The following is a 24,743-nucleotide window of genomic DNA, read 5'->3' as shown; positions in this document are numbered from 1 at the left end:
GGAATTCTTGTAGAACTGAATTTCTCTATAGATTTCCTTAGTAAAAATTTAATAATGATAACCAAAATCATCGATCAAACTGTACTGAACGATCCAGGTATTGAAAGGAGTGCAAAAGCAAGATGAGGCATTTTGGATGCAATCTCCTGCTACCGACATTTGCTTAAGGAAAGAAAAACAAAGCAAAGAAATAAAATTACACTACTCATCACACAAGAAATTCAGAAGAGCCAAAAGAGCTTTGTCAACAAAAAATAAACTTTACATACCCATGCATATGTTTATGTTATTTAACATATATTATTATGCAAATTAATATAAAAATAACTTAAAATTAAAGTAAAATCTGTTTATTTTTGGACATATGTTTCCCTTTCCCTATTTACTCTGTGTTAAAATGACTTTGTTTAATGCTGTTTCGTTTAGCACTTTGTCATCTAGGAATATATCCCCCGCATTAAGCGGGGTCTTACTGTACATACTTGTAAATATGCATGTTTACAATTTGGCGATGTTTACAGTACATCATAGACTCTTTATTTGTGAATGTGGTTTGCTCTAAGACATTATAAAGTAAAATGATTTCGTAAGGTTAAATAACAAATACAGTTATTAAAATTTTTTTGCAATAGTATGAAAATAAACTAATTTATGTTAAATTTACCAGTATTGAATGGCACTGCNCTTAACATACCCATGCATATGTTTATGTTATTTAACATATATTATTATGCAAATTAATATAAAAATAACTTAAAATTAAAGTAAAATCTGTTTATTTTTGGACATATGTTCCCCTTTCCCTATTTACTCTGTGTTAAAATGACTTTGTTTAATGCTGTTTCGTTTAGCGCTTTGTCATAGGAACATATCCCCCGCATTAAGCGGGGTCTTACTGTACATACTTGTAAATATGAATGTTTACAATTTGGCGATGTTTACAGTACATCATAGACTCTTTATTTGTGAATGTGGTTTGCTCTAAGACATTATAAAGTAAAATGATTTTGTAAGGTTAAATAACAAATACAGTTATTAAAATTTTTTTGCAATAGTATGAAAATAAACTAATTTATGTTAAATTTACCAGTATTGAATGGCACTGCCAATGACGCTAAACAGTAGATATTGGAACTACTGTGAAAAATGCCAATATTGAGCTCTTAAAGACTGCTAAATAAGATGACAACACAGAGTCACAGATGTTTTCATATTTCATTCTCTAGGATTTATGATGATTATATTAACATTTATTGTAAATGTATGCATTTTAATATGATTTTATGTGCTTTTAACACTTCTCTAGTGATATTACAACTTCAATATTTGTGGTGGACAGACATAAAGTCGAATAAAATGACTTAAACTTGATTTTTATTTTTTCATATATTTTTTTTGACAAATGATATATAATTGAGAATGACTTAACTCAAAATGATGTAACCTGAGGTATACCTGTACTGTTACAGCATAAGAAATTATGAGAAATGCCAACAAAATAGATCAGAACATTAAATTCACATACGAGTGTGAAGAAAACAAAGAGATTAATTATCTGGACATTACAATAAAAAGATTCAATGAATGTCTTATATCTGTAAGTTTGAAAAGTATGTAATGTAAAGAAAACAATAAATTTTAAGTCTTATTGCCCTATAGCTATGAAAAAAAATGCATTTAAAATGTAACTAGAAAAGATAGTCACAAGAACAACTTGTAACGAAGACACAAAGATACAAAAAAAAAAATCTAACAGCTATACAAGAGCATTTATTGAACAGATATCCAATGATATTAATAAGAAAGTGGTGTGATAAATATATGAATAACAGATATAATGTTAAAAATTAAAAAAAATTGTTTCTTTTCCATATATAGAAGAAACTTTCAAAAAATATTTAAAAATATTTAATAATTCATTAACTACACTTGCATCTTATCAAATAAATAGGTTATCAATGATAGAAGATCAGGAAAAATGGAAAAACAAATTATCAGTAGTAATATACAAGATAATGTATATGTTACTGTGAAAGAAGAGAATGTCGATATTCTCCGGTGAATGTCGACACATACAAAATACGTCGGTAAAAAACCAAATATTTGGTTATATTATTATACATTCAAACAATTGCTGGTGTATGTCGACAAACACAGATAAGCTTTGGTGAAGGTCGAAACGACACCCAAGAAGCCGATGTCAATGGAGAGGCGACAGTCTGTCGCCAAATTCTTTGCCGTTTCCTTCTGCTCAAATTGGTGATACCGTAAGAATACAAGTCTCCGATGTCAACCGTGGCCGTATAGATGCCCGAAATGTGTTGGCGGTTGTAGTTGGAATAGAAGATCTCCGACTTTTATAAATTAGCAAACAAAAATGGTACCCTCAAGCAGCTTTATAAACGTAATCAGTTCGTAATTTGTAAAGAAAAGTTACTTTCCATAGATGAGATTTCTTCTCAAAAAATATCGCTGAGAGAAGCAGCTACTGCTAATTCAAAAAGTAGAGGGCAAGGCTATACACGCTGTCATTGCAAAAAGAAGTGTTCCACAAATAAATGCAGTTGTAAAAGCAAGGGACTCTTGTGCAATTCAAAGTGCCATAACAGTTTAAGTTGTTGCAATAAATAAAATTATATATCGTTAATCACATAATATATGTGTAATATGTGTATGTGTAATTCGGTGTATTAATTTTCTTTTCTGATTAAGAATGTACTGTTCATTTTAGGTTCAACAGTTTATTTACAAGTGCTGTTACTTAAGTTTTCTCCTATTTTGACATTAAAAAGTTGCATTTTTGTCTTAACGTAATAAAAATATTTTTATTCAACATTCAACATTAGTGCATGCTCAATGTCGACATTTGCCAGTGTAAGTGAGAAATAATGATATTTAGCGAATATTTCATACATACACGAAACGACTGTGTGAATGCTGAGATTCACCGGAGAATCTCGACATTCGCCAGATATCGGTCATTCACAGTAACATATACGTGTGATCAGTGGTGATATTCGAAATATTTAACAAAGGGTTCGCTAACAGAAACGTTTTTCTTAACCTAACCCCAAGCCCGAGATATCTCGGGCAAGTTACATAGCGTTACATAAAACTCGGGCGTTTGGTCCCCCTAAAAGTTTTGTTTTTTTGGCTTTTTGGAANTTATTTTTAGTTTCAACAGTTTATTTACAAGTGCTGTTACTTAAGTTTTCTCCTATTTTGACATTAAAAAGTTGCATTTTTGTCTTAACGTAATAAAAATATTTTTATTCAACATTCAACATCAGTGCATGCTCAATGTCGACATTTGTTGGTGTAAGTGAGAAATAATGATATTTAGCGACTATTTCATACATACACGAAATGACTGTGTGAATGCTGAGATTCACTGGAGAATCTCGACATTCGCCAGATATCGGTCATTCACAGTAACATACACATGTGATCAACCAAAGTGCTATATTGGAGAGATGAAATGCCTATTAGGAAAAAGATTGGCAGAACACATGGTGGCAATATAGCTTAAAGACATAAATTCACTGTGGTATCAGCACTGTGAGGAAAACATATGTGTAATAGATAAAAATAACATTAAAATACTCTATGAAGAAAATAATATTGTAAAGTGGAGAATCAAAGAACATTACACAATAATTATGTATAAAAATAATGTAAATTTAAATAATGGTATGGTAATTGACGCTGCTGAGATAGGATTATATTAAATATAAACAGATCTTCACATAATTGACTTGTCATATGAATAATGAAAGTACACAAAATGATTGTTTTAGTATTATACCTAGTTTCCTTGTTATACCACTCAGCACTGCAACTGAAGAGGCCTAGACTAAGTAATCTTGGTGAAATGTATTTGGAGGTAAAGAATTTTTAAAAGTATCAGAATATGAGTTATTCCTTTTGATTGTGTAGGGTAGCTTTAAATGTTTATCCTCTAAAATCAGCTTAGAAAGAGAAGTCACTTTTTGCAAATGTTTTAAAATCTTTTATTTTAAGATATTTTTAGAAAAACTCTATAAATTAGCCAATCCCATTGAGAGATTTTTTTTTTAACTTTTTAAACTTACTGTTAGAGAATTTAAATTTGAATTCCCTATAATACTTGGATTTTGTAAAAATTTTTCAACTACTTGACTACCTAGATTATTTGAATATCAAGTTACATATTGTTTATGGAAAATTATGCTTCGGATGCAAAGCACTTTGAATTCAAGTTGTTTGTAAGTTACAGATAACATTCATATTGAATAATAGGAGAGACATGAAATTTTTGAAGCTAGGAAAAACCTACTTTAATGGAGTACCCAATTTTTCTGCACTACAGTCTATTCAATTGACAACTGAAAATATGAGTTGGTGAGAATAAGTTGAAATTGAAATCTTTAAATAAAAACTGTTTTGGGCCCAATAATCCTTTTCGTGCTCTTATTCTCTTTTTTTAGGGGAAATCTCACCACACAGAATAAGTGTTCCAGTCTTTTCTGATAGCCAAATTATTTCAATAGCTATTGACAGAATGTTAGTAGTTTCAAATTTTATTATTAAGATCCGAAGTAATTTTAAAATGTTAGATGAATCTATATTTTTATATTATTATTCCATGAATAAAACAATTTTTTTAATTATATAATTTTAAATTAACTCAGGTGTCTGAGTATTTTATAAAACAATTATTTAACTGCATTCAAAGTTAAGTATTTTGGATTCCATAACCATTATAAATAAAACAAATGCTTAGCATAAAACACATAGTTATCACTATATATTTATGGTAGCCAAACTGCAGCTCACAAGCTATATGTGGCTCTTCTAGACTCTTATTGTGGCTCCTATATTGTTATACAATTTCTTTTTCTATACTTGAGACATGCTACTTAGATATATGTAATATTGTACTGTGTGGAGAGCATATATGGGAGCAGCAATAGGGGACTAGAAGAACCACATGTCATTTTTTGAGAGCTTGGCCACAGTGGCTGTATACAAAACACATCACAATTTGTATATGAAGTAATGTTTTGTAATCCTGTTAGGAATGCAAACAGATAAGATGCTTTCTGGATTTATGAAAGGCAAGGAAATAATATTATGCAACATTTATCATGAGATAATTATAAAAGTAAACTGTAGGTCTTTAATAGCATACCAAGAAATACAGCTATTAAAAATTAAAAAGCAACTAACATTATTATTTACTTACCAGAAATCTTGCTATTTTGACTGTATTCTTGACTTCCAGATTTTATCATATCAGATAATCCAACTAATACTAATCCAACTATGATAATGAATATTCCTAACCATTCATATCCCTTGATAACTCGACGAAGGAAGGCAACTGATAGGAGTCCAGTAAATACAATTACCGCACCTAATATATATTTTAAATTATTTTTAGTTAATTAAATTTAAGTGTTCTTTTTGTTAATATGAAAATTAATTATATTAATTATGTTAGTAACAGCTAGATTATCAATCTAATTAACTAGAAAATAATTATCTAAACCACCAGCCCTCAAACTATGGTCCACAGACATATTTGACACATTACCTTTAGATGATAGAAATAGGCCTACTTTTTGTATGCTGTGTATGGAATATACAAAATATTTTTACATCTACCTACAAGTTATGTGCAATTTAGCCTGCCAATCAAAAAGTTTGGGCACCACTAATCTAAACTGTACAAAATTATATTAAAAATGAACAGTATTATTATTATTGTTTCTAAATTTTTGAGAAGGATTAATTTTAACAATTTAATTTTCAAAGATAATTTAGTTATGCAGCCAGAGGAGTAAAAGGAAGTGAGTGCACCCCTGCTACTAATATCCATTCTTTTTAATAATTGAAATTTGTTTATCATCATCAACCCTGGGCTCATTGCCCATTGGTGTCTGATGCCTTTTCCACTATTTTCTTCCATTTCTCTATATTTATTGCCGATTTTCTCAAATTTGTCTAAACATAAGTGTAATAATAAACTAAAGCCAGTCATCACATAAATATAAGTTTAAACCATAGAATTTCAATTATTTAGTAATGTATTAAAATATGTTTATTTCCTTTCAAATTCACACTAAACTAATGATTCAAACCTGCATGTGTGATTTGTTCAGTGATTTCATGTAATTATGATTTATATACTAGATTTGATTGTTATAATACAATCATATACAATAATATATATAACACAATTTGTGTATTTTTGCATTACAGTTTTTATTCAAACAATAGTTGNAGTGTCCCATTCCTATCCATTTAAGCTCACTGACTCCTAACACTTCTATCCCTATTCTTGTCATTTCACTTTTAATTATGTCTAGTTTTCCAGCATACATGCTTCTCACATTCCATGTTGCAAATATGTGTTGTTTGAAGAAACTTGGAACTTTCTTTTCGTGTTTGACTGCATCAATGATTAAACTCCCTTTCAGCTTTGACTTAATCATGCCATTATGTTCAATCTTAGTCAGTGAAGTTCCTTGTTCGTCCCCAGTAGAAGTTAGAGTGCTTTCGAACCCGAAGGTCTCATCCTCCAACACTATATCTCTATTATGAAATTCCTTGTCCATGTAGTTTTCTTGGCAAGAGTTGAGGAAGTGGTTTGCCATTGCCTTCTTCCTTGTTATTTCAATTATAAGTGATAAAATCGCTACTCACCCAAGTTTCCAGCTACTTCATAAGAGTAAAGTCAATGACCGTTTCTATGGCTACTATGTGTATGTACTGGTATGTAATTAAGCAATATTTTGCTCAATGATAATATGCAAAGGTGCTGGAAGAATTTTATGAGTAATATCCAAAGTTTTCACTACCTGATAAGAGCTATTAATTGCTATGTGAAAAACTGGAAGTTTCTTTGCCAAAAAGCAGAGTAGATGACCATCTGTTTTAAGAAACAATAAAATGGAAATGTGTGGATCTAAATGATGCTTTCTTCAACCAAAAATTTATGGAAACTTTCTATTCAGAGTGCATTATTTTATGGTAGTGCATAGAAAGTGTGAAAAAACTACACATGCATCCATACATCATACTTCAAATCTGGGAAAGAGTTTGTGCTTGCATTCATGAAAATGGAGGGCATTTTGAATACCTACTGTAATTATGCCTAAGAGACTTTTTTGTAAAGAATACATTTTGTTCAAACTCTGCAAGCCTGGAATATATTATCCAAAATAGCAATGAATTGAACCTTAAAAGAAATTCCAGGATAATTAATTGCAAATTTGTTAATCAATTGCAAATCAAATGCAATTGCAGATTGAAAATGTTAGAATATTTTCGATCTACTTAGGAGATCTTCCTCAGGATTCTTTAAATAGGAATGCATAAGTTCTTAAAAATTATTTAAAAACATAAATGTATGTTTTTAAATAATTTTTCGATAAGGCTAAATCACCTACTAGGCTATTAGAACAACGTATATGTGATTTGCTCAAAAAACACTTAAAAGCATACAGCTTCTCCATTAGTAACCCTGAGCAGCTTATCAATGAATTGCGGCAGCACCAAGTGATGCAGTGTGTGTATATAATGTATATAACAACATTAGATTTTATATCCATCAATACACTTACAATCATGTTTTTGGACACTTTAGAGATTTTTTGTTAAGTATAAACAATGAATCTATGCACCACAAACATATTTTAGAACTAGAGCATATGTTATGTTATTCCTCCTTTTTTCAATATGATTACAAAACTTACTTACAAAAAAAAAGGTATATAGATGGACAGTCCCTTATCGGAGGATCTTTGTGAAATGGTTATTAGGTTATTAGAAAAAACAGTCCTACTTTCTTTCTTTTCCAGTATTATCATATACAGAAGGTACGTCAACGATATTTTTATATTGTGGAAAGAAAAACCAAATATAGAAAGTTTCATAAAACATATGAATAACAATCCATATGGGCTTTCCATAAAATTAGACCAAGCCAGCAATTCAAGGGCACACTTTTTAAATCTCAATATCAGTATTATAAACAGAGTTATCCATACCAATATTTATCATAAACCATCTCACATTCCATTGTTTATACAGTGGTACCTCAGAATATGAAATTAATCCATTCCGAAACTGAGATCGTATCATGAAAATGTTGTAAGGTGAATCATTTTTCCCCATACAATTACACGTAAAACCAAATAATCCATTCCAACATGGAAAACACTCAAATTAAAGCTAAGTTGTACATTAAAAAAAATAATAACTATAGTAAGGAAAACACTGAAAAATGTGTTTTGTAGTTGTAAATGTATAAATAACCATAATAGAATAATAATTGATTAAAAAAAAAATGTAGTTTTATTTGCACTTTACCTCTGAGGATAGACAACGGTGGAGGTGTAAATTGGTAGCGTAAGACAGGGAGAAGGGAAATGACACTAAAACTTAACTTACATAACATAATGTAACAATAACTTAAAAATAACTTAACACTAATTTTTTAATCTTTTCTGTTTCATTTTCTTTTTATATTTTTTATTCACTGCTTTTTTGCTTTCTTTCCTTCACTTCTACCAGCACTTTCACTGGATAGAGGTCGCTTGGTAAAATATCTATCCAAAGAGGTTTGGATTTGCCTACTTTTTAAACTGTTTCTAAAATGACTTAGGCAAATATCATTACTCCGAGCGACAATATGGCCAGTGTGAACCTTTTTTGGGATGTTTCTTTTCAATAAAATCAGTCACTTTCTGATAATATCGCGAGATTTCCTTTATTGAGCGAGATCCTTCCACGACGAAGCAAACGCGTGGACTGAGACCGATGAACAGAAGTGAATAAAAAATGGCACTGCAAACTAATGTAACGTTGTATGGTGAGTTTTTGTTCGTATCATGGAGCAAAAATATGTTCAAATTTCATGTCGTATCCTGAAAATTTCGTATGCTGGGGCATTTGTATCCTGAGGTACCACTGTACCAGCAAACTCATATGCCCCATGTATCTACAAAATAGCTGCCTTTCATGCCTTAACCAAATGTGCTTTTACCCACTGCACAAATTAAGAGGACACGTTAAAAGAGATTAAATGTCTCAAGGACATAGCTAAAATGCATGGTTACAAAAAGCACCTTATTTGTGAATTAGCGAACGCCTATTCCAACAGAGGTACTCCTACACCCAATAACCTTGTATCACAAAGTGGGAACACTCACAAGACGCACCACATAGTTCTGAATTATAACCACAACATGAAAAGCTTATATAAAGAAATTGCCCATCACCTCTGTGATGGATTAGTATATAGGCATGAGCCAACTGTCTATAACATACTTAGAAACAGTAAAGACAACACTGACATGTTTAGGGTTCCTGGCATTTATAAGATTATGCTGAGAGACAATAGATTCCAGCTTGATCTTGAATACTTCGGCGCCACCACACAATCTCTCAAAATAAGGCTGGCTGAACGCAAGTATGATATCAATAAAGGAAAATACAACACCACCCTAGCCAGGTATGCTGCAGACAATGACATCCAAGTCCATCTAGACCAAGCTTCCATCATAAGATGATCTACGCATGATGACCAAATAAGGACACTGAAAACTTTCGAAATATTTAAATCCATAAAGATCGGTCGTTGCATTAATTTCAAAGAGGAAGGACAAGTATTTTATGCATGGCAATCATTATACCTAAGGGAGCAGCCAAATTAAAATTATCTTGGAGAAATTAAAATTTGATTTAATTGATTCAAAATATTATTTTAAATTTTAAAGTTGAAAAATTCTCATTTATACATTTTAAAATAATTTTTAAGAACATTCCAATTTACACATTCCTATTTAAAGAATCCTGAGGAAGATCTCCTAAGTGGATCGAAAACATTAGAGATTGCAATTGATTAATAAATTTGATATTAATTATCCTTGAATTTCTTTTAAGGTTCAATTTGTTGCTATTTTGTTTAATACATTTTGTTCTATTAATAATATTGTTTTCATGTTTCCGTTATCAATGATGCTTTTAAAACTTAATGTTTTATTCTGAGAGTGTAACTTTTCAATCACCATATATATACTCTCACCACAACGGGTGTTCATTGTGGTGAGAGGCAGAGTATGACACAACCAAGACAAACCAAACTCTGATAAATTCCTAGGATTTTTTAATCATCCAGAATCAATTCTGGTTCTCCAGAGCAAGTATGCTGATGCCTCAATTGCTTTGGCCATGTAGTTCATCTTGGGAATACTTATTAGTTGTATTTTGAACACAATGTGCAGAACATGCAAATAATAAAAACTTTGCAAGTACTGTATCTGTTATTCACTTTATGCAGCAGTTGAATTCTTTTTTAAATAAATATACTTAAAAGAAATTCTCTTCTAAATTTTAAATCTCTAATATTTCTAGACAGAATTCTAGATATGATTTTATTCTCCACTTGTTAAGAAGTTAAAAACTATTTCCTCTGCTCAAAGATCATGCTGATGATTATTGATATAGAATGTCATTGTTTACATGGAGTATATGAAAAAGAAGAAACAAAAATTTGGTAAAGTATTGGGAAACCTTACAAGCATTCAGATATATTTTCAGAGTAAGGTTTGAAAGAACCACACTTTTTTCATACACCATGTTAATTTAAGACCATATTGCAGTAAAAACAGTGAGGAGTGAGTAAAGAACCTAAGTCACGTATTATTCCACACCCTCCTTACGATCCAGACCTGGCACTAACAGACTTCTGATCATTTCCAAAAATAATGATTTTTATCAGACAGATAAAGAAAAAGTTATTTTTAACAATTTAACAAACTTCTTAGGTTCGTTACATGTTTTTTGTATACTGAAATTTAATGTAAAAAATACTATAAGCTCTGGAAGCTTTGAAGGAATAAAAATTGAAAAACAAAATAATTTTATACTAACTTTTATTAATACCGTATATAAGTTAAATACAGAATATCATAATTTTGAAAACTAGAACTAGAAAATAGATCTAGAACTTATGTTATATAAATTAAATGGTATAAGAATAATTTAACTAACATTTAAATAATATTAACAACAATGACATACATACCCCGAAGCATTTGAAAACTTGAGGCATAAGTAAGATTCAAACCAATATACATTATGGATGTACCAGTCATATCGCATAATGCAGGTAAAAGAAAGATGAATGGATTAAATTTTTGATTTCCACTTATTGTAACAGGATATTCTTCTTCTGGTTTTTGTTTTCTTTGATAAAAGCAGAAAATTAATTTAAATGTTAGAAGACAAGTAAATTCTCCCAGAAACATACCAACAGCCTAAAAAATAAATTAAAGTATTAAATACCTAAACATAACAACTGACTGATTTAAAAGTAACAAAAATTTAAAATAAAGCAACAGTGAAAGCACAACAGTAATCTAATTTTTTCCTTTACTGAAGTTGAGTTAACAGTGCCATACTTTCATGTATTAATATATTGTCTCTAAATACAATGAAAGATTACTAGGGTTCCATTTGTCATGATGGTAACAAAACAATATAACAGAAATATAAAAACTAGTTTATACCACTTTTACAGAATAATATCTCAACTTTAAAAAAAAGTTAGATTACTATTGCATTTGACCTTTCAGTTATAATAGATAAGTATGATTCAAATTTATCATATAGCATTATAATTATATACAGTGCTATCTTTAAACAGAAAATGTCATTTTAGGGAAGAGAGGGTGACATTAAAATTGCCATCTAGCATGCATTGGGTCGGCTTGACTGGCAATCTGTATTCTGTATATACTGTATATTAAAAGACAAAATGTTCCATCACCACCACACTCAAATAATGCAAATTTAAAAATTAATTTCACAATTTGAAACTTTCAAAACAAGTTTTAAATAATTTTTAAAAACATTGTTTTAATTTTGAATTGATTTGATTTTAATTAATTTTGGTTTCAGTATAAAGACCAGAGTTTCAATTGAACTACAATTTGAAAAAATTGTAGATATATAAATTCCCAATGTCGTCAATCATCCGTCTTTCCTTAATGTCCAGAACAGAGTTTGATAGATGACAGACGAGACCAGATATGGAAACCTTAGGGGCAGGAAATACTGATTAACTATATATGAACTTCTGATGCAAACTGGAAGTACATGCTATTTCAATTCAAATCTTTTCACCTTTCAGGGAGAAATTTTTGAATTGAAATAACATGACTTAAGAAAAGTATGATGTACAGAGGCAAGCCTAATTTGAAATGGAGAGCATAAATTTTAAATTAAATAAATTAAAATATGATTAAAAATTGCACCTTGGCATTGTGACGATGTCACAATAAAGAATTGTCCATTACTGTATTATTTTATTACTTTTAAATTTAATTATTATTTTTAGTTTTAATTTAATTTAATTTTTAATAATTTTTATGTATTTAATTCTGCATTACTTTGCCTGCATTTTTAAACCTTTAATTACAATTTTTTAAACTAATTGCAAGTCTTTTTCTTTTGCGACATAATTATAGAAATTGTTTGTGTTGTTTCACGCAAAAAATAATCAAATTTAAATTTATTTTAATTTTTCGAGTAATTTCATTAAAATTTCATTAATTTCATTATTTAAAATTTTTTTTTAATTTTAATTATAAGCAAGTTAACATTGACTGAACTATTGGGCTATCTAGTTAATCATGATGGGCAGTCTGCAAAAATATTTAAGTGTCAGCAAAACAGTTGAAATTATAAACAAAATTATATAAAAATTATTTTTAAAATTAAGTATAAAACTATTTTTAATATTTAGTATGTTTATTTATAATGATAAAACAACTTTCTCATTATAATTATGAAAGTTTCTGTTATGATATACAAATGATGCTGTAATTTATTTTTTTTGCCATTTCTTATTTTCTTTTATTATTCCTTCAGGTTTAAATTTGTAATGTGCAAAGAATTTAATTTTTAACTAATGTTTACTGAAATTTCTCAGGCCCATCTTATAGCATTTTGGACACTACAAAAGTTAATTTTTTAAATGAAATTTTTTATTTTTTTTAATTTAACCTAGATAGTTTCTTTTCCATCAAGAGGGAATTCCTATCTCAACCAGGTTTTTGGTAGTAACTCCCATGCTACCGCCTAATTGACGGTTTTCTGTCTAACCACATTTGCCTTGAAGTTTCTCCCTATTTAAATTCTGGTAAAATGAAGCATTTTCTTAATCTAACTTTATGGTCCTAAATTAACCGGAGAAAAGTTGCCACCCACCTCTGTTCTGTAAATTCGTCTTACCTTTATTCTAACCATATCAGTATTTATGCAAAGTCTGACATTACTTACATTTTTTTTTATCTACTATACATAATTTTTTGCAATTCTATAAAATGGATATTTCAACACAAATTGTTTACTTATCATCTATAAAAACTAGCCTACATAATTTACTTTGAAAACACTGGAACAAATAAGAAAAATCTGGTAATTCCTACAATCTTCACTTACATCATATCATCCAAAAACAGTATTACTATGAATACCATACTTCTTTCCAAAAAAATTTTAATAAAGTTAAAGAGTCCTTTTCATCTGATCCATGCACTTTTTGGTCTTTTATACACATTTTTCTAAAAGATTACCAAATAAATTACTTCTTGTTCAAGATGATAATGTTTATAATGTATATGTTACCACTAAAGCTTGAAAGTCGTTAATGTGTACATTACCTAGCTAATCTGCACATTAACTAGGGTGATCTGTTAAAGTTGCTAAAATTGTTCTATTTCTGTTTAAAAAAAGCGATAAGATATGCTGTTTAAAAAAAGTAATAAGATATGCTAGGAGAAGAAGGTATGCATTAGTGGGTAACGTTATCCGATTGGAAAATTATTTTTATGAGAGGAATCCCGACATCCTGACCAGTTAATGCAAGTGTCGTCCCGTTAGCAGACTCTATTTCTAGGAGACTCCGCAAACAGCATCGTAAGAAAATAGAATGGCTGTCGACATTCCAGCATCCGAAGGAAAACTGAATACAGGGTTCTCTTGTATGTTGGGATGGCATTCAACCTCCGCCCATGCTGGTTAACGTAGTAGGATGGGGCCCTGCGTTTGCTCCTTCCCTTCCAGTGGACTTAACTAAGGTTATACCGGATGTTGAGAGGATGGTGGAAGGTCTTGGCAACACGCGTAAAGAATACTTTCGATGGAAGGTTTTCTTCGATATCTATAACCACAAGGCACACGATGAACGATCATATGCGAGTGCCATACGTAATTCTAGACGATGGATGAGTCGTAATGATGTGGTCGCTGTAAGGGCGGATAAATCCAGGAGCATTGTTCTTATGAAAAGGGATACGTATAGAAACGGCTTGCATGAATACATCAGCAACACTGAATGCACTAAGGCCCCCAGCGGATTTTTGGAAAGGACTCAAGCAAGGGTTGCACGTATGACCAACTCACCATTGGCTAGAGTACTAAAGATAACTAAGGCAACTATTTCGACACCCATTGCACCACGCTTATTTGCTTTCGCCAAACTCCATAAAGACGGTAAACAACTACGTCCGGTCGTCGACAAGTCGAGATCTCCGACTATACTTATAGAACGCATGCTTAACTCCTTTGTAACCAGCACCATCGAGGAATATCCGTGTACTGTGTCCAATCCGGTACAGTTGATTCACAGATTGAATGCACTTGACAGCTTAGATGGCGTATATTTCACTGTTTGTGATTTTGAATCCATGTTCCCATCCATCCGCATCGAGCCATGTTTTTGTGAGTTAAGGGATTTTCTCATTCGAAATATCAACGACTCTTCTGAACATCTATCTGACATCTTAGAGTTGGCACATCTCGTATGTCACTCATCTTTTTTCGTATTTGAGGGAGATACTTTCCTGCAGTCTAGAGGGGTGCCTATGGGTAGCCCCATATCAGGAACATTATGTGAATTGGTGGTCAGGCGCCTCGAACAACAAGTCTTACCTGACTTTAACGATGACATTATATTATACGCTAGATACGTGGATGACGTATTCATTGTTTGGAAGAGAAAACCGGACTTGGCGGCATTCACTGAAACTTTCAATAGTAACGCTTATGGCCTCTCGTTGAGGGCTGAACAGCAGAGCTCCACCAACGTGCATTTTCTTGATATTGACATTAGCTTGCAACAGGGTCGAATAACAACTAAAGTATACCGTAAGAGCTCGTATGCGCCTCTTTTTATACATGCTCAATCACATGATCCGGTTGGTTACAAGATCTCCGCTTTTAAGACCCTAGTAAGAAGAGCTTTCACCCATTGTTCAAGCGCGGAAGATAGAAAAATGGAATTGGAATCTATTTCGAATGTGGCTAGACTACATGGTTACCCTACGTGCCTAATTAAAACACTTATAGCACGCCACCAACAACCTAGGAGTACGGCACTTCAGAATAACCAGCCCTTCGTTCCTATTACTTACAACAGGATCCTTCATAGCACCTACAAACAAATCGCTTGGTATGCTGGTAAAAATATCGCTTACAGAAGATCGTAGACCATTTTCTCTTGTTTACGAAATGATAAGGACCGTCTTGATAGGAACTGTGTTCCGGGAATATATTCTATCCCTATTTACGATCATAGGGTGAATCGTCCTGGCGAATATATTGGTGCTACCGCATGCTGCCTTAAAACAAGGGTCAAGAAACACAAGTACTCAATTTAAAAACGCCTTTCCAATACAGCTTTGGCCGCTTTCGCGCTTGATGACGACGTCACGGTGGAATTTGATAATGCACATTTAATACAACGGTGTGAACACCAGGCCAGCCTGAAATATCTAGAACAGCTGGAAATTTTTAAAGCGTTCAGAAAGGGAACAGCCATCAATTTCAAGGAAACAGACTCTTTGGCGACGGCGTGGAGGGCGTATTATGACATATAATGGATGCGCACCATATATGTCTACACTATTATGACGTATAATGGATGTGCACCATATATGTCTACACTATAATATAAACATCGGATTTTTGAGGCAGGAAACCAATTCCACGAATAGTTTTATTAAGGCCCTGCATCGGACATGCGCATAATTGCAATGTTCGATTTTTTTGAAATCTTGGAATCGAACCTGAAGATGACCGGTGAAGACGGTAGAAAACGTTCGTTTTTAAATTGAATTTTGCTGGTATATTGGTAATTTTGTGGTTAGGTTCTTAACATATTGTTCTTTATTTAATTTTCGAGATCTAAAGAATCAAGTTAATATAATGAAACTATCAACAAATTAGTTGATAGAATCAATCATCAACCAATTAAAAAACATACAAAAAATCAAACGGTTTAAAATATTAATACAATTAGGGAAATTATTATATAGATAACCAACTATGGAATTTCGGAACTTTGGGTATCTATCTGAACTGAGGAGACTGAGACGACTTCGACGATACCCTACTTTTGGACCGGAGACGAAAAATAATAAAGTTATCACACTTTTTCTGGTGATCGCATGATATAATTGTGCAGTTAATGTTACCTATGGTGAGTAAATGGTGGCTCGTCTCTGATTCCAGCAAATAGAAGAAAGGAAACAGTGGGGACACACGTTCTAACCTAATCTAACCTAGTCTAATAAATTACCATAATTATTACCAACCAAATTATTAGAATAGGTTAGGTTAGGTTTGAATGTGCATCCCCACTGTTTCCTTTCTTCTCTTTGCTGGAATCAGAGACGAGCCGCCATTTTACTCACCATAGGTAACATTATCCAATTGTGCTTACTTACTAGTGCAGTCTAAAGATTGGTGACACTTTGAATTTCATAACAATTGGTTTTTGCGACAAGCACACCTATTTGTGGTACATTTATTTGTGGCAAAGATCTTATTTTCACTTTACCGAGTGCCTAGTAGGTAATGTGCGGATTACCTACAGATTGGAGAGATAGAAGACTCATTGCTTCACTTTATATGAATCAATCTGCCATTATCCAAACAAAAACTGGAGAAAGCAACCATGCAGTATTGGAAAAGGAGTCAGGCAAGGGTGTACACTTTCACCTACTCTTTTTAACATTTATCTTGAGGAATTAATGAATGAAGCCATAAGTGAGGACAGTCTCGGAATTAAAATTGGAGGCCAATTAATACAAAGTATTAGGTTTGCAGATGATATTGCTTTACTTGCACCAAATGAACAAACTCTACAATGTTTGGTAACAAAACTCAACAAAACTTGCGAAAAATTTGGAATGAAAATTAACACAGCTAAAACAAAAGTGATGAAAGTTGGAAGGCTAATTAGCAAAGATTTGAAAATCCTAATTGACAGAAACAAAATAGAGCAAGTTCAACATTTTAGGTATCTTGGCAGCATTATTCAGGGAGATGGCAGATGTGAAAAAGAAATCAAAGAACGAATCAGGGCTGGAAAAATGGCTTTTTATAAGAAGAAGAACCTTCTTATTGGAAAAATGAACCAAACACTTAAAAAGAAGTTAATAAAATGCTTTTCCTGGAGCATAACTTTATATGGAGCAGAGACTTGGACCTTAAAGAAAAAGGAAACAAACTACCTTGAAGCATATGAAATGTGGTTATGGCGAAGAATGGAGAAAATCAAGTGGACAGAAAAGGTTAAGAATGAAGATGTTTTAAATTTGGTCCAGGAACAGCAATCTCTTTTAAAAACAATAGAAAGAAGAAAAAATAACTGGCTAGGTCATATATTGCGAGGAGAAGGATTAATGCGAGTGGCATTAGAAGGAAAAATTGATGCAAGGAAACAGAGGAAGTAAAAGAAAAGTATTGATAGATGATGTTTTACTAGGTAAAACTTATAAAGAAATAAAAGAGGAAGCCTGAAATAGAGAATGTTGGAGAAGGAGAATTCTATAATTTGACTGCTTTCCATGAATCTGTCCTAGGACAGAACACCCATGAATGAATGAATGATGAGACAAACCAATCATATTAAAATATAATTACAATAATACACAGTTTTATTCATAAAACTATTATATATATTAACTGTAATCTAAACTAAATGATGTAAAAAAATGTCCTTGTATACAATTAAATTCACTGAGGTATAAAAAAAGGCTTAAAAGTGATACCATAAAAATCTTTTATATTCATAATTTTAAATCCAACATGGCCATGGCCATCTGTTTTATCCAAGTTTTCAATCATCCAAGGTAGCATCAGTCCACATTTCCACAGATAATCTGTATTCTATTGTATCAATATTAACATTAGAAGTACGGAAAAAATTAGCAACATTATTAAATAATATTTATTTCTTACAGATTATTTCTAATAAAATTTATTCACATTTCTAAAGAAATAAAATGAAGCATAAACATTTTTTATTTTACAAAAAGTACAAATTACACTATCAATTAGAATTTGTGAAACTTAATCACATACAATCTTGAATAGCGGAAAAAAGTTCAACCGAAAAACAAACATTTTTCATTATTTTTGTCAAACATTAACATGATGAAGATCTTTAATGATCTTCGGGTTAATGTTTGACAAATGGAATATTTACAAATACTAATGGACATAGAACATAAATAATTTAATGCCAAACATGTTTAAAAATAAAAAATAAACACTCTGCTAAATGGCTGTGACATGGGCAGAAAAGACAAAAGAAATAATATCATGTGTTGCATTAGTATACACTGTAGCAGTGATGTTTTAAATTTTTGTGAAATTTTGTCAAATTTAATTAAATATTTCATGAATAAGATTAAATAAGTTTATAATGGATAAAATGTCTTGTTCCTAGAACTTCAAAGTTGAAAAAGTAATTATTAATTAAATGTTTTTAAATTAATGAAAAAGATATATTTTACAATTCTGATTATCATTTTGAATCATATAACAGTTTCAAAAAGTTACATTAGATATTATAGTATTATATTCATTATTTACTCATTTAAAATTGCTTCTGAAATGAACAAATTGAAAATAGAAAAATATCATTTAAATTAGAATCACTTTATACAAGCAAAACTATTAAACAAAACATTCTCTATTATAATGTTAATTAACTATATACTTTAATGCAAAATTTTTCATATTTTGAATAAATTGCTTTAAAAATATATTTTGAATTATATACAACTTATTCTCATCTAATAATAGTAACAGTTGCTATAAAAAGATTAATTTTTACTACAAAATAATATTTTTATTATAATTTAAATTTACTGATATATAAAAGTTTATTAGAATTTATAAGATTAGAGTTTCCACTGAAAAAATTAAAAATTACTTATGAAATCAGTTTACATAAAATTCATCAAAGCACTCAAGAGAGACTTGCCTGTAAAAATGGATGATCAAATTTTCTAACTGTTCCATCAACTCCCTTTGAGGAACTTGTATCTGCCCATCTAGAAAATAAAATATTATTATTTAAACATATATTATACATCTTATTTGCTCTGTTCTATTCTAGTAGAATATATAAAATTTATTGTCTAAAATATATAATGCATACTGCTTAATCCAATCAAACTTCAGAATTTTATTCATGCTATAAACCTACACAGGGCCAGTTTTCAACTGTTAAGGAAAGATGAACAAATGACAGTGGGAATTTATAGGTCTACAATTTTTTCAAATGCAGCCCAGTAATATTGACATAAATAAATAGCTTGGAGTTCGCAAATTTTAAAAGTTTACAAACTCCAAATTTTTATGTGATTTAAAACAAGAAACAATCGTAATGGTTATGGAATTCCAACTGATGAATTTTTCTCTGGTTCAATGGATGAATCCCCATTACATGTTGCATGCACTTTTCTGATGCAAAACACTTAACATGCTTCAGTGTTACTTATATCCATTAACTGCACAGCTATACTACTAGGTTGTTCGGAAAGCAATTTCGTTTTTTTACCACTAAATTTAGTTGTATTTTTCCTGCTATTTTCATATTCTAAACCGTATTATCATTATATATTTTGACAGCTAGCATTTTAAGGCTTATTTGTAAAAAAATTTGTTTGATTTTGTGCAATTGTTTATTTTTTGTGTCCCATCAAATATGGAAAATCGAAAGCAGCATTTTTGGCATATGTTGCTCTTTTATTACCGAAAAGGTAAGAATGCTGTTCAAGTGAGGAAAAAATTGTGTGACGTGTACAGAGAAAATGTATTGACAGAACAACAGTGCCAAAACTGGTTTACAAAATTTCGTTCTGGCAATTTCAATATTGAAGATGCACACGTTCTGGATGGCCAATTGACGCCAATGAAAACAAAATAAATGTACTGATTGAAGCAAACTGCCAAATAACAACACGTGAAATCACTAAGAGATTAAATTTGTCAAATTGAACCGTTTATGGTTACTTGAAACAAACTGGTTTTGTTTCAAAGCTCGATATATGGATTCCACATGTTCTTAAAGAGAGATGCTCTCTTTAGTGGGATTTTAAGGAAATTTTTTTGGGGCTTTTACCAGACAATTTAACCCCTCTACAACTCATCAAATTTTTTACACACCTTTCTGTTACACCCTGTACATATAGTTACAGATTGCCAATCAAGCCGGCTGGATGGCAACCCTAAAGTCACAGTATCTTTCCTAAAATGGAAACATTACTAGATTTATATGGTCACTAGTGACCATATAGTTAGAGTCCACCGTGAAAGACGTTACTTTGCATATGGGGGACGTTACAAACGCTGCTTTGTAGTACCGATATAAATCCAGCAAAATTTAATAAAATAAAAACGTTTTCAATCGTTTTTCAACAATCATCTTCAGTTACCAAAAATAGAACATTAAATATAGAACATAAACGTTTTTATTTTATTAAATTTTGCTGGATTTATATCGGTGTAGTTTATTTTTCAACTTATTCTACTTCCAGTACGTATTGGTTATATACGAAAGTTTCCAATAAACTAATATTTAATTGTTAATATCGTAATTTTAATAATTTTTTAATCACTGAATAAAACAAATAATTAATTATCTTATAAAATCTGGAAGAATCGGAAATCATGACGAGATTTTCTCGATTCCGATTGATCGTCCTATTACCACTAAAAATGTAATATTGGAATATTAGAAGTTAATTCAAATTTATCTGAAATAAAAGTTTATCTAATATAATATTTAAGCAGTTGGAGAAGATGAATAAAAAAAATTTTTGTTTATAAATTAAAATCTATTAGACCTACCACATTTTCATTTGGATTACCCATGATTTATTTGTATTTTAAAGACAGTTTGAAAGAGGTGCTGATTTAGCAATTCTATAGGTGTGGGTTATGCAAAGGTCTTTTTTATTTTTGTTCTATGCCAGGATATACTCCATCATGACTTATACACATGAAAATGCAGTTCAGTAAACCCCCTGCTAACTCAGACTAATAGGGGGTAATGGTTGTCTGAGTTTAAGAAAGTCCTAGTTAGTGAGATGTTTTCTTTAATGATGTGCTAGAGAAGATGGTTGTACAGTACAGTAATTTATTACAATCAGCAACACACAAAAGTTTTAGTGAACTTCAATAGGTTATACTGCTGAATTTATTTTTACAGGAAATGAGCTCAAAAATTTCATGACAGTACAATTTAAAGCAATTTAGTCTTTAGTAATTTATCAATTACTGTAATAATATGCATGTATTGCAAAGCAGTCCTGATATAAAAAACAATTTATAATTATAATTATTCATTAGTAAAATTCCGGCTCCATAAAAACAGAAATAACAAGACCTTAAAAATAGTTAAATTTAATATAAGAACTTTCATTTAATGTCATTTTAAATAAAGTAAGAATATAAATGCAAAGCCTTTTTCTTTTACTCAAACTATATTCAGTATTTTCTTGGCAGAAATAAATAAAACTTCCCAACCGGCAAAGATAACGGTATCATCAATATATTTTCTATCAACTGGATAATTAGACTACAAGAAAAACACATCCAGCATATAACAGTATTAGAAGATAGAGATAAATATTATCATTAACATTATTATATCTTTATATCAATAAATCAAATTAGTTAAATAAACTAAGTATTAGCTTATTATAAGTGTCAGATATCAAGTATTTTTTAATACTTTTTCAAATAATGTTAGGTGCTATAGCAAAATACATAAAACCGATAATTGGTGTCTAAAATGCATTTAAGCATTACGCGTCTGGTGACTGTTTATAAGTCATACCCCAACGTTTTGTCTCTTATTTTATTTACAACGGACACAATTACCGTTAATACTTATATTACTAGGCAGGTTTGGATAATTTTCTAAATAAAACATCGGATTTGTTTGTAAGGAGTACGAGGAATATCTTACTTTGTAGCTAGAGTGTTAATGGAACCAGTGATGACCATCATCACCGCCAGAAACCGCTGGTAAGGAGTCCAACCCATCTTTTTTTCTTTCACTTTAATTACTCAATTTTATTTATAATCGCCACTCATTCCACGTCGATTCTATAAAGTATATCCTGACGGTCGGATGACGTTAGACGCTTTGAGTCTGAAACTTCCTCCTTCGCTTAATACAACGGGGAGAGACATTACTCATCGTCTCGTGACTGTTAATCGGTTCGAAGTTCGTCCGTCTCCGATTGTACAATTATTTGTTTTCGTTATCGTCGATCGATCTACCGATACGTTTCTGGATAAAAACTAACGAGTTTTTTGTCGACGAAAGGGAAATTTTGGGTGGCCACTCGGATGAGGGGTGAAACGTCGAAATGTATTTTTACCACCGTTCCGTGCAATAGAATAACGGGTCCTAAATAAAAATGCGTCGATTAATGCCAGGAATGTGGTAAGACCGTACGGTCTGTTACTCGGACGGGTCCGACCCATTTAATTTTTATTTACTTATCTAGAATTCTTAAATTCTAAAGCAGTTTTAGTTTTAAATATTCAAATATAGATTTTATGAAAACATACTATAGCCTTTTTAAAGTTTTTCAATACTTTATGCTTTATTATATTGTTTCACAGGAAATGGTTAAAAAAGAAAAATGTTATAACATAGAACTTATTTCTTTAGAGTTATAAGACAGATTTTATTTAAAATGCCATCAGATAACTCATTGTTTAATGAGAGTAAAATATCAATAAATGCACTTCTTATCCCTGTGCAAATTTTGATAAGTTTATTCCTATACTAACAGATAGCTAGAATCTTTCTTTTTATTTGTAAATTGTCACCAGGTATTTTGTTACAAAAATACCTGATGACAATTTACAAATAGTTGAGCCATAATAATAGATTAACGGTGAAACACTAAATTTGCTTAAAACTGGCTAAAAATATCATCAAGATTCACAGCTTATTACCGCAAATATATGGTGATGCAGCACTATTATATGACTTATACAGTGCACACATGCAAATCTAGAATAACCTAATCTATAAGCCAATGATTCCAACTTTTCTAATCCATGTATCCCTTTCATTAATTTAAAATGGAAATTTCATATACCTGTAAACACCCATAAACTAAAAATAATTAAATAATACAGTATTGTCAAACAGTTTCAAAAATTAGTTAATTTAAGTAAATTATGATTAAAAATTATTTTGTAGTTAAATACTAAAATAACAACAATGACAAATGCTCACAATGTTGTTACTTATCCATAGGGATTATCATTAATAGCAGTGCTTTCTAAATAATATCAATATATTTAATAAATAAAATTAAAGTTTATAATAAGTAAAATCAAATTAAAATGAATATAAATTCTGCTAAACACCAGAAAAACAGAAATAGTTTTTTATACGCAAATGAGAAACTTAATCTTACGTAAGTAACAACAATAATCTTAATTAATATGTATGAGTAGGGTTAATATAATTTTGGAGTCATTCCTAGATATTTACCCTAATTATGGATTTAAAAAAATCCACGTTAGAAAATAAAATTTAGTATATATTTTTAAAATAAAATTTTAAATATATATTTTTAAAATAAAATTTGAATATATATAGTATGATTTAATCCTTTCTTATAATTCAAGGTTTCCTATAGAAAGTGTATGCTGAAAAGGTTATAAAATAAAATTCCAAAATACAAATTGCAGAAAGCAATACATTTAATCTACACATTAAAGAAAAATTAAAATTTCAGGCATATTATGTAAATGACCAGTATGACAGTTCTTGTTTTAGACCTATTGCATTGTATTTTTCACTAGATAATACTATCCTTACAAACAATTAGATTTTACATAGTTACTACAAGAATATTTAAAATCACTTTCACATTTAATCAACATTTTACTACTGGCACTCATAGCAAACACTTTTCAGGTGAAAGAATATTGTTCATAATGAAGAACATTATTTCTAATGTACAGTACCTGCTAACACATATCAAACTTGACTAATAGCATTTTTTTCAGTGCCTCTGTTACTATTAAGAAGAGTAACTTTGACAAACTAAAAGAAAACTATACTAAACTGCTTAAAAGTCAATTTATGAACACATTTTTAAATATTATAAAATTCTACTTGTAATTAACAGTGTATGTTACTTTATTTATATTGAATCCTTGTGACAAACAATTGAGTAATAAAATTTTCATTGCAACTATAAATACTACATTTTATGGCATGTAAATGTCACCTTTATTTCAGCACAAAATATTTATAAAAAAAGTATTTAATGTATTTAAGCCATTCAACACTTTTGGTATGCAGCACCAATTTTTTACAGTATTCTAGTTTAAAAAAAAATGTAAAATTAGAA

The 24,743-nt window shown here is 30.5% G+C and overlaps 1 protein-coding gene across 1 annotated transcript in view; it reads right to left on the bottom strand.

Moving 5' to 3' along the window:
- Window positions 1–22,837, bottom strand: part of LOC111622113 (solute carrier family 35 member F6-like) — a 30,992-nt gene extending 8,155 nt beyond the window's left edge. Inside the window, 4 exon segments of the mRNA XM_023364435.1 lie at window positions 5,202–5,395; window positions 11,075–11,306; window positions 19,331–19,400; window positions 22,325–22,837. Coding sequence (XP_023220203.1) covers window positions 5,202–5,395; window positions 11,075–11,306; window positions 19,331–19,400; window positions 22,325–22,401 — 573 coding nt within the window. The 5' untranslated portion in view covers window positions 22,402–22,837.
- Window positions 22,838–24,743: the final 1,906 nt, after the last annotated feature.

Source organism: Centruroides sculpturatus, unplaced genomic scaffold, assembly GCF_000671375.1.
Source record: "Centruroides sculpturatus isolate CEXI.00-Female unplaced genomic scaffold, Cexi_2.0 scaffold308, whole genome shotgun sequence".
Taxonomy (NCBI): Eukaryota; Metazoa; Arthropoda; class Arachnida; order Scorpiones; family Buthidae; genus Centruroides; species Centruroides sculpturatus.
Note: the sequence above shows the minus strand (reverse complement) of the source record. Positions and strands in the feature narration are given on the sequence as shown.